The sequence below is a fragment of the Mustela lutreola genome, chromosome 8, assembly GCF_030435805.1.
Source record: "Mustela lutreola isolate mMusLut2 chromosome 8, mMusLut2.pri, whole genome shotgun sequence".
Classification (NCBI taxonomy): domain Eukaryota; kingdom Metazoa; phylum Chordata; class Mammalia; order Carnivora; family Mustelidae; genus Mustela; species Mustela lutreola.
The window spans coordinates 124351265-124363026 of record NC_081297.1 but is presented as its reverse complement, the minus strand read 5'-3'; the positions used below and the strand labels follow the sequence as shown (position 1 = coordinate 124363026).

Here is an 11762-nt window from a genome sequence, read left to right as displayed (position 1 = left end):
TCGGCCGCCGCGCCGTCCTCTAGCCCGCCGGAAGGAGCGGCGGCGCCAGCGTCCTGCCGCCTGTCCGTCACGCAGCCGCCCACGCCGCCGCCGCTTCCGATTGGTCGCAGTTCCGGGCCGGGCCCCTTGAGGCCCCGCCCCTCGCGGATGGACGGGCCGGGAGGGCGTGGCAGCGGCGGGCGGGTCCGCCCAGCTGTCAGTTACGGGGGCGGCCCGGCCGGCGGGCGGGCGCTCGCAGGCTACCTCGTCGCTCGCTGGCGCGCGCTCCCTCTCGCCGCCTGTGGGGAAGTCGGGGCTGCCCGAGCGGCTGCCGCCACCGCCTAGCCCCGACCTCCTCCCCCGTCCCTTCCCGACTCAGTCTCTCCCACTCGCGCACCCCCGAGTAGTGAGTGGTCCCGCGCCGGGTCCGGAGAGTCACCGCGGCGGCCCGGGTGGTGTTTAAACCATGTTTAGGAGGATTTTGCAGAGGGTAAGAGAGTGAAACCGTCTTTCCGGCAGCACGTGAGCGGGAGAGCCCGAGCCCGGGGCTGCGGGCGCCGCCGCCGAGCTGAGGAGCCGAGGCGCGGCGCGGGTGCCGCTCCTCAGCGCGGGCTCCTTCCTTCTGTAGGCCCCGCAGCCCGGGAGGTGGTTAGGCCTCGGCCGTCCGCCCCGGGGGCGGGCCGCGGGGGCAGGGAGGGCGGATGGGGCGGCGGCGGCGGCGGGGCAGGCAGGCCGGAGCCCCGGCAGGCGCCGAGTCCCCGGCGGCCCCGCGCACCCAGGCCCGGCGCCGCGCTCCCGAGCGCGGGGCTGTCAGTGAGACGGGCGGCGGGGCGGGAGGGTGTGGTGCCGGCGCGTTCCTTCCAGCTCCGGGAATGGCAGCGCAAATGCAGAGTTAGTGCCTCCAGCCGGGTGGAGAGCGCCCCGTGGGAGATTGCGGGGGGCTTGCTCAGCCTCTCCCCCCTCCCCGCCCACCGCGCCCCGCAACTTTGCACGCACCTGCCACACTCGGCTGCGGTTTTGCTGGGGCATGTGGTGAAACCCGGCCTAGCTCGGGCCCAGTCGTGGTACCGACACTTACTGGCAAAATCAGCTGAGAAGGAAGATATTACTCACTGTTGGAAACTTTTCTTTCCCCCAATTAAAAATGAGTTTCTCCCTCTCAGCCCAGTACCTTTTTTGAGCTCTCCAAGAATAAATTCGCAGTAAGCTTTATCCAGTGATAGACACTTACTCCTTCACTTTCTGCCAGTGTGGGAAAGCAGGCAAAACCTTTAAGATATAAAGACAAGAGCGATGGAAAGCTTTATGTGTATTGTTTAGAAATCAGTTCGTAGGATGATAGAGTATCATTTCCTACAAGAGTTGCTGTACTCAAGGTTTTGTTTTTTGGAGAGCCACCCCTCCCCCCCCTTTTTAACTGATAGGGTGCCACAAAATGCAAATGATTGGGAAGTTGGGGCCAAACTCGGTTGGTTACTGAGGGAGTAGAATAACTCGTTCAAAGGACAAAAGAAATTAGTGAATTTGTAGTATTCAGCCAGGGAGTGTGCCCAAGACAGTTGAGTCATCCACTGTATGGAAAGGGAGGGAGTGTTCTTGGCTCCTGCATAGCTTTGTGAAATGTTCAAGTCATGTGAAACTTGGTCATGTATCAGGGGGAGAAATAGTTAACTTGTGTATCCACCACCCTGTATGACATCTGATGATTTTTTTTTTTTTTTTTTGCAGTGGTTTAGTCAGAGTTTTTTTTTTTTTTTTTTAAATCTTGATAAGCCGGTGATTTTGGCAATAGCAAGGGCATGCCCTTTACTCTTGCCGTCAGTTCATGGGTTCAACTGTAAAGACATCTGTGCATGATTTACTCCTTGTATTTGGAGATTTTTCTTCCTTCGGACCTGGAGGAACCGATTACCTCATGCCTCAGACTGTGTTTTTGTCATAGTTCCACATCTGAAAATTAGTTGGCCTATGGTTTGCTTTGAAGTTTATAAATAAAATAAAGTGTTTACTGACTTAGGAGTAGCTCCTGGTAGGGGCGCCTGGCTGGCTCAGTTGGGGGAACATGCGACTCTTGATCTTGAGGTCATGATGTTGATCCTCATGTTGGGTGTAGAGATTACTAACAACAACAACAAAACAAAAAACAAAACTTTGAAAAAAAAAAAGTACATTCTGGTAGTTATAGATTAATTTTCAGAAATATGGGATGCTTTCCAGTACTCTTGGTTTAATGTTGTTAGGCATTATCATTGTATAAGGACCGCTTTTATATAAAGACTCTGTGTTGGTGCATACACAACAGTTACAGAAGTTTCAATTGAAATTGCAGAATTGGAATTGTGATTATTGCTGAGACGTGATATGGGATCATCACAGATGAATAAGTTACTTGACAACTGACTTTCTTAGCCAAGGCACTACTGATGTGTGACTGGATAATTCTTTGTTGTGGGGAGCTGTCCTTTTGCATTCTAAGATGTTCAGCAGCATCCCTCTGGCTTCTACTCACTTCACTCCAGTAGCACCCCTTCCCCCATCCTTTTCCTCTTTTGTGACAACCAAAATTATCTTCATGCTTTACCATATGTTTCCTAAGGACAAAATTGCTCCTGATTGAGAACCACTGTGTTAAATGTGTATACTCTTTTACAGGAAAATTGGAATTGTTTCTCACAGTTACTTAACTTTTTTCCCTTTTGTATTTGTAGTGAGTGTCAGTAAACACCAAACATATGCAAGGGACTGGGAAGCAGTTAATAAGGTGAGGGTCCTCCCTTTAAAACTCATAGCCAGGTAAGGGGAAGTGGACATCTAAAAGTAATTACAATGCTCTGTAATAGAAGAATGAAGAATGCCCAGAGTGCTGCTCTGTGTGGGGATGTTGGGACCATCAGGACAAGCTTCTGGTAGGAGGTCACAAAGAAGGAAGAGGATGTCGGGCAGAGACAGCAGCAAATGCCAAGTCATGAAAGGGGCAGGTAATAGTAGGAAGAATGCGAACAGTTAAGTTTAGAAAGTGAAATGATGTGCAGAGATGAAGCTGCAGGGTAGCTGCAGACTAGATCCTTAGACGACCTGGAGTCTTTTCAGAGGAGTTCAGATTTTGGCTTGCAGAGGGGTCAGTGTTAAATCTCAGCGTTTAATAGTGGCATTTTGATCAAAGCCTTAAATCTGGTGATTTGTGTGGGCATTTTGATGAAAGCTTTAAAGAAATCTGGTGATTTGTATTACTAGTTTAGAACCTACAATTACATTTATTAAGTCCACAGGTGGTATTTACTAGCAAGTATAACTAGAATCTTTACATTATGTTATATTACATTATGTTAATGTATAAGATAATCTTATTTCTTAGCAGAGGTAATAAGATACAAGATTAAGATGAAAGTTGCTAATTTATTCGTTTGAAATGGGCTCTGTGCTTTGAAATTATATTGCATTCCTTTAACATTCTGTTTTTAGATGACCTTTTCCTTTTAACTGTTATTTTCTTCTGAATAGTGTTATTTAAAAAGCATTTTTGAAAGAAGTTACAGACAATGTCCTTAACAATCGCTTGTAACTCAGAATGTTTGAACATCACCAGTAAGGTCCCAATGGTATTTTACAGAAAATTTGTTTCTGGTTTCCTCCTTCTCCTCCTTTTCCTCCTCCTCCTCCTCTCTTTCCCATTAGCTTACTAAAGTTGTATTTCTGAGGCTTGAAACGGTCTGAATTAGAAAAAAAAAATTTAAGGTAGCTCCAATATGTATGTATTGACTGTTTTGCTTAATGGTCCTTTGAAGAGAACTATGAATTTAAAGTGCTTGATGACCCTGGGGCGCCTGGCTGGGCCATCCTGGAGCATGTGACTCTTGGTCTGGGGAGGAGGGAGTTTAGGTTCCAGCCCCACACTGAAAGTGGAGATTACTTAAAAATAAAATCTTTGAAAGAAAGAACAAATAAAGTGCTTGATGATCAGAAGAATAGATGATCAGTATTTAGTACTTTAGGCAGTTTATAAACTTTACTGCTATTTCTTTCTTAAAAAATTTATTGTTTTAGATTTCCTTTCACTGGTACATTTTAGCAATGTTATTACATTGCTAAAGAAAAAAATGTGTTTAATTATTCTAGAATTGTAGAAATAAAAGGCTTTTTTTTTTTTTTTTTTTAGTGGTTAAGAGGTCTTACCTGATTTTAAAAAGGAGGAAGCAAAAACAGATAAACTGATTTATGTAGGGCAACACAGTAGATGTCAAAACTGAGACAAGAGCCAGATTTTCCCAGCACAGTCCATTTCCCTTTTTTCTGGCACCTTGTTGCCCTTTCTCCCACTATTGAAATTGATATGGTTAGCACTGTGCTAATCACTGTGGAAGATAGGGGAAAATATGAGACCTAACTTCTTCCTGAAGGATATAATTAAGTCTCAAAGAAAATTATAAAGAAAATGAAGCCTGTAGTAGGACAGAGGAGGAAAGATCAGAACCAGCCTGTGTGAGCAGGGAGTCTTCTTGGAGAAAATGAACATGAGATGGGGTTTTGAAGAATGTGTGTGTTTAAGAGATGTCCTAGAAAGTTTCTTTTTAGGAAGGACTAACAGTATAAGCAAAGATGTGGAGATGGGAACAACTTCATTCTTCCTGCCCTCCCTCCTTCCTTTGCATTTAGCCTTTTTTTTTTTTTTTAAAGATTTTATTCATTTATTTGACAGAGATCACAAGTAGGCAGAGAGGCCAGCAGAGAGAGAGAGGAGGAAGCAGGCTCCCTGCGGAGCAGAGAGCCTGTTGTGGGGCCCGATCCCAGGACCCTGAGATCATGACCGAGGTGAAGGCAGAGGCTTTAACCCACTGAACCTTTTAATAAACACATTTATAACACCTGGTATATGCTAGAAACTGGGGATACAGCAATGAATAAGATACAGTCCTTGCTGTCAGGTAGCTTAAACAAAGTGACTTTTAGAGATAAGAGATGTGTTCAGAGCAGAAAGAAATTGAGAAGGACATTTACAAAGATAATGTGGCACCCCATTGTGGAGATTCTTGATTGTCTAGCTCAGCCTTGTTCAATGCAAATGTGAGTTACATACATAATTTAAAGTCTCTCTCAAATAAATAAATAAATAAATCTTTAAAAACAGTAAAACAGGGGGCACCTGGGTGGCTCAGTCTGTCAAGCAGCCAACTCTTGGTTTCTGCTCAGGTCATGATCTCAGGATCTTGGGATCCAGCCCTACATTGGGCTCTGTGCCCAGCACGGAGTCTGCTTGTGATTCTCCCTTTTCTCCCCCACCCCATTGCTCACAGCTCTCTCTCTCTCAAATAAATAAAATTTCTAGTAGCTACATTTGTGAAAGTAATTTTTTAAATATGTATTTTTTCACCCAATACATCTAAAATATTCAACATGTAATCAATATAAAAACTATTAATCAGATATCTTAAATTCCTTTTTTTTTTTTTTGATTAAGTCTCTGAAATCTGGTGTATGTTTTGCATGAGCAGCATGTCTCAATTTGGACTAACCATATTTCAACTCTTCTACAGCCCCATGTCACTAATGGCTGTTGTATTGGATGGTGCAGGTCTAGTTGAATTCATACATAACTTTTAACTTTTTGTTTGGAACTAGTTTCAAACTTGTAAAAAGTTGGAAAAATAAAATAATAGAAGGGACAGTTCTCACTTCTCTCTTCTCTTGCTCTCTGTATGTGTCATTCCCCCCCCCCCTTGATTCATTTGAAGATCAGTTATTGTCTTTTATATCTGAATACTTCAGTGAAGAATAGGTATTCATTTACATAAGCACAGTATAGTGGTCAACTTGGTAAATTTATATTCGTTCAGTTACTATCTATAATTCTAGTTTTGACAGTTGATCTGATAATGTCCTTTGTAGCATTTCCCCTCCACCAGTTTAGGGTCTAGTTAAGATTAGGTATTATATTTAGTTGTTAAAAGTTGTTATTTAGTTGTTTAGTAGTCCTTCCTTCCTTCCTTTTTTTTTTTTTTTTAAGGTTTTATTTATTTATTTGACAGAGATAGACACAGCAAGAGAGGGAACACAAGCAAGGAGAGTGGGAGCTGGAGAAGCAGGCTTCCTGCTGAGCAGGGAGCCTGATATGGGGTTCAGTCCCAGGACCCTGAGATTATGACCTGAGCCGAAGGTGGACGTCCAATGACTGAGCCACCCAGGTGCCCCTAGCCACTTTTCATCACAACATATTTTTGGATTTATGAAGAGTACAGATCCCCTCCTACTTTTTTTTTTTTTTCCTACACTGTTTTTCATGTTATGTTTACCTGATATTTTGTTGTGATTAGATTGAGATTATGCATTCTGGGCCAGAATGTTGCCTAGAAGATGTGGGCTTCTCAGGTTATTACATCTGGAGGCCTATGATGTCTTTCAGTCCTTCATAGGTCCTGTTAGTTTTGATTATCTTGTCAAAGGTCAAGGTATAGACCAACTTTTTGACTGTATAATATTATTTTTTTCTTCTTTTTGCAGTTAATAGACATTTACCTATAAGACCATGCAAATATCTTGTTCCTTATCAAAAATTTCCCCTAAATTTTGTATCCATTGTTGATTCTTGCCTGATCTATCTTAATGACTGCAAAATGATCATTTTCCCACTTTGGCATTCCCTTCACCTTTACCAGTTTGGTCATTGGCTTTCCTGTTCTTGCTTCCCTCTCTCCCTCCATCTCTCCCTTTCCTCTTTCTGACCTTCCTTTTTTCTTTCCTATTGGCATGGACTCATAATTTCAATTTTTAAAAATGGTTTATAACTCATCACTGTACTTAATTATTTTGGTGGTTAAATTGTCAGATTTGAATAGTGGGAGCCCCTTTTGTGTGGCCCCTTTGTCTTTTTGACATGGTTCTATGTATTTTTTTTTTTTTTTTAAGCTTTCCTTCCTTTCTGGCCTACTAGGGCATTTTAAGCTCATTGATTACTCTTTCTTAGCCCTGAAACTGGCCATTTCTCTAAGGACCCCTATTTCTTTTAGTAGGGAATGGTATTAGAAACCCAGGTCTGGGGTGGCTTTCCTTCTCATTTATTTCAGCAGACAAATTTGACATTTTGAACTTTATTCTGTAGGCATTAGGAAATCAGTAAGATTTTATTAAGCAGTGAAATATATTTTGTATGCAGGAGAAGCAGAATTTTTCTCTACCTTCTTTGGGTGTCTGGCTGGGCCTAAGAATTAAACTGACATAAGGCAGATTAACAGGAGAAAAGGGTACAAATTTTATGAAATTTTTACTTGTACATGGGCAGCTTCACAAGAGAATGAGGACCCCAATAAGTGTCAGAACAGGTATTTATACCTTTTAGACAAAGGGACAATGCATTTGTGAAGAATTAACAAGACAGAGGGGTTTGGGTTAGGGATAGTATATGGTGAAGAAGTAGCCAAGAAGATAGGGGTCAGTTTAATAAGGTTTGTTTATACAGATTTCTCAGCCCCAAGTTCTCTGTCTCTGGTGATGAGAATGTCTTTTCTCCTCCTGGTACAGTGAGGGTGCCTTTGACGTGAGAGTTTTATCTTCTGCTTTCAGGAAGAAAAGAGGGTCAGAGTGTTCTTGTGTACCTGCTGTTTAGTGCCTTTAATTAAAGATAATTAGTATGCCAAAGTGGCATATTTTGGGGTGACATCCTGTTTTTCTTCAGGCACAAAGTAGGAGTTAATAATGTTTACTGAATGAGTATTGAAAGGAATGTTTTAGGAAGGTTAATTTGTCAGTGCTGTGTGTGATATATTAAAGCTATAGGGGAGTCTTGGCAGAGATCAGATAGGAGAGATTTTAATATTTTAGTCACTAAGAAATTACGATTTGCATTAGAGTGATGACAATGTGAGCAGAAAAAAGGGTGATGAATAGAGAAGGCTTTTTTTTTTTTTTTTTAAAGATTTATTTATTTGGGAGAGAGAGTGCATGTGCACGAGCAGGGGGAAGGACAGAGGGAGAAGAAGAGAGATCTTCAAGCCGACTGCATTCTGAGTCTGGAGCCTGACTTCATTCTGAGCTCAGAGCCTGAAGTGGGGTTCAATCTCATGACCCTGAGGTCGTGACGTGAGCCCAGATCAAGAATTGGACACCTAACTGAGCTACCCAGATGCTCTGGGAAGACCTTTTGAACATATCTGTTCTTCAGATGTCTAGTGTGGGCCCATTGTGTTCTGTGGACACACTAATGAGTAAAAGAGACATGAACCACTGTAGAGGAACTGTTCAAAGAATCCCATAGCTTTTTTGTCACATGGATGGGTCTTAGGAAGGAAAAACACAGGGATCCCCAAGAGCATACAGCAAGAGGTCCCTGATCCAAACTGAGATGTTAGGGAAGGCTTCCCAGATTGGTTACGTGTTTAAGTTTGATGCAGTTACTACTAATTTATTAAACAAAATTTAATAAGTGGAGTTATTTTCTCTCTGTGTAGATTTATTTTTAGTGTATTAAGAATAGAGATTGAGATCTCAGAGAACCAGGGCTAGAACTGAGTTTTCTCTTCTTATCCTGGTGGTCTTTTGCTTGTGCTAAAGAGACAGTTTAAGTCATGGTTAACAGGCTGAACTCGGAGGCCAGACTGCCTGGTGTGATATTTGTATCCCATTTACCAGCTGAGTAGCTTTGGGCAAGTTACTTGATTTCTCTCTGTCTCATTAAAATGATCATAGTAATAGTATCTGTCTCATAGGACTGTTGTAAGGGCTAACTGAATTAATATACGTAAAGGACTTTGACAGTATCTGGGACATAGCTCTCTGTAAATGTTAGCTGATGCTAGTGTTGGATTATTATTATTATTATTATATACTCCAAACTTCTTCAAGGAACACATTTCTTATTCCAACTCCCTTTAAAAATATTTATTTATTTGACAGAGAGCTATGAGAGTAAAAGTAGGCAGAGCTTTAGGCAGAGGGAGAAGGAGAAGCAAGACTCCCTGCTGAGCAGGGAGCCCTATGTGGCTCTATCCCAGGACCCTGGGATCATGACCTGAGCCAAAGGCAGACACTTAACAACTGAGCCACCCAGGCGCCCCATCACTCCCTTTTTTTAAAATTGTGTGGATATGGGTGTGTAGACATTCATCATACTATTAGGCATTAATTTTTTGCTAATTACTTTGCTGGGTTTGGGAATTAAAAACTCTTGAGGAGTTTTAAAGTAATGTGGTAAGTGTTGATAGATACACAGAAGAAGAATTTGTGAGGACAAAAGAAAAAGAACAAATCCTGTAAAGAAGGGTTGGAGAAGAAGGAAGGGAGAAGACAAGGAATGGAGATTGTTGAAGGCCTTGCAGAGGCTAAAAATGAAAGGCAAAGAGGAGGAAGGGAGAGAAGCCATCTTTAGAGAAAGGGACCAAGCAAATGCAAGAGCATGAAACAGCCTAGCACAGCATTACGGGAGTTATGAGTTTATCTGCATGTGGATGGGGGTCGCTGTAAGAGGTAAGACTGGAAAGGGTTTTGGGCTTTATACTAAAGACAATAAGGAGCCATGGAAAGATTTTAAATGATCAAATTTGTAATAACGAAAACCCTCTAAAAGTATTTTTCCTAGGTAATCTTTATATAAAGTAAATTGGGTAAATCACTCATCTAAAATATGTTGGTAACTAATTAGTGCCCATAGGAGGTGTCTAAACTGTTTACCTTGGCACACAAGGCCATAATGCTCTGGTTCTTTTATCCAATTTCAGGCTCATATCCACGTGCCTCTCTCTGCACATGGTCTTGACCTTGCCATTCTCAGTAATTATGTTTCACATAACTTACCCTGTTATTTCATCCCTTCATACCTCTGTAGAAGTTTTTTTTTCTGCTCAGGCTGTTCTACCATTACTTGTAGACACTGATCATTTCAAGTGACACTGGGAGTTTTTTGCTTACTTTTTTTTCTTCTTCTCCCCAAACATCCCATACTAATTAGAATAGGCTTTTGGTATTAGGCCATCATTTAAACCCTGGGCTCCTCCACTCCTGAGGGTAAGATCTTGTACAAAATTTCAGGCTGAGACCCAGTTGCTTTATCTGTAAATTGAGGATATTATATACCTCACAGTGTTGAAGGATTAAATGAAATTAAATGAAATAATGTTCACGAAGTACACACCACAGTATCCAGCATTCAAGAAACATGTATTATATAGGAGGTATTCCACTTTAGATATCTAGAAAATTTTTGTAATTTGTTTACTTGACTATTTCCTACTAGACTTAAGCTCCTTTAGGGTAGGGATTTTGTTTTCTTTTTTAGTGTGTAGGATCTAACTTAATGTTTGATGCTTGGTGTTTTTTCAGTAATATATGTTGACAGCTTGTTGGCGGTGTAAAGAGGATGGCTCCATTAGGGGAGAGACTGGCTAGAAAGTAATGACTTTTTAGTTCTAAAATTGTTCATATTCGAATCATTTGGAATTCTTTAAAAAAAAAAAAAAAAGATTCCCTTGGGACGCCTGGGTGGGTCAGTTGGTTAAGCAGCTGCCTTCAGCTCAGATCATGATCCCAGCGTCCTGGGATCGAGTCCCACATCGGGCTCCTTGCTCCACAAGGAGCCTGCTTCTCCCTCTGACTCTGCCTGCCACTCTGTCTGCCTGTGCTCACTCTCACTCGCTCTCTCTCTGACAAATAAATAAATAAAGTCTTTAAAAAAAAAAAAAAAGATTCCCAAGTCCCTCCATTTTATTGGAATTTCTGGATCTCTATATACTTTTGTTTCCGCTCTTGGCTCATTTTCTCACCCTCTAGTTTTCAGTTCAGGAGATTATGAAAGCTTGAATTTAAACAGTGGCTTTAGGGACAGAGAAAGAATGATTTTCAAGAAAATTTAAGAAAATAAAATTGATAGGGCTTATTGACTTGTGAGTAGTTTGGGTACCTGAGAGGATAGTGGAATGGACTAATATGCTGAATAAAGGAAGAAGAAGAGCAGATTTGGGGAGGAAGGTGAATGTGAACTAGAGGTGTGGCCATCCCAATGGAGATGTTCACAAGGAGGGTGAAAATATAGGCCCAGCACTCTGGAGACAAGTGGAAGCAAGTATTAGATATGTATAAATACATACCTTGAAGAGAAGTCATATAAATACTGAGAAGTGTCCACTGAATGGAACAGTTGAGTTGTACTTAGTTCAATTTCAGGAAGGTCATAAAGATAAATTGGGAAGTAAGAGAGTAGAATCTGGAAGCACTTTCGGAGGAATATGGAGTAGAGGAAGCGGAAACTAAATATTAAATGCAGGAATGAAATTTGCCATCCTTGGACAATATTCTAACAAATGATTTTTATTTTCAAGGTTTATAAACTTCCTTAACTCAGTTTAAGTTGAAAGGGGGATTTATTGGAAGGTTTCAAAGTGATCCATGAAGAAGAATTGCTGTGCAGTTAATCCTCATGTTAATGGTGTACGGGATAGAGGCACTTTTTCTCTTTGTCTTACTCTCTCATGGACCACTGGCATCTTATCTGTCTCTCTCTGTGTCCAACCTCCTTGTTTCTGTTTACTCAGTGTGTTCAAGATCCCAGATGGACTTCTGACCGCTCAATTCTATGTACTTCTTTGTGTAGTTGGCTGGCCCAGTGTCTCAGTTTCCAAACCCAAGAGAAGACTTCAGAATGTCCTCTGCATCTTTTTTCATTGGGTCATGCATAGTTCTCTGGCTGGCCAGAGGTGTTCATTGATGGTTTAGTCAGTTGAGGTTGGAAGTGGAGCATGGTCATATAATACTTAAGACTATTCCTTCTAGGAGTTGTGGTACTATGAAACAGATAATTTGCA

At 41.8% G+C, this 11762-nt stretch overlaps 1 protein-coding gene across 2 annotated transcripts in view; it reads left to right on the top strand.

Annotated features, from left to right (window-relative positions):
• The first annotated feature begins 209 nt into the window (after nucleotides 1–209).
• EEA1 (early endosome antigen 1) overlaps nucleotides 210–11762 on the top strand; it is a 120195-nt gene continuing 108642 nt past the window's right edge. For both annotated transcript variants that reach the window (XM_059186508.1, XM_059186507.1), the window contains exon 1: nucleotides 210–469. In XM_059186508.1, coding sequence (XP_059042491.1) covers nucleotides 446–469 — 24 coding nt within the window. In that variant the 5' untranslated portion in view covers nucleotides 210–445. The remainder of the gene's footprint in view (nucleotides 470–11762) is intronic.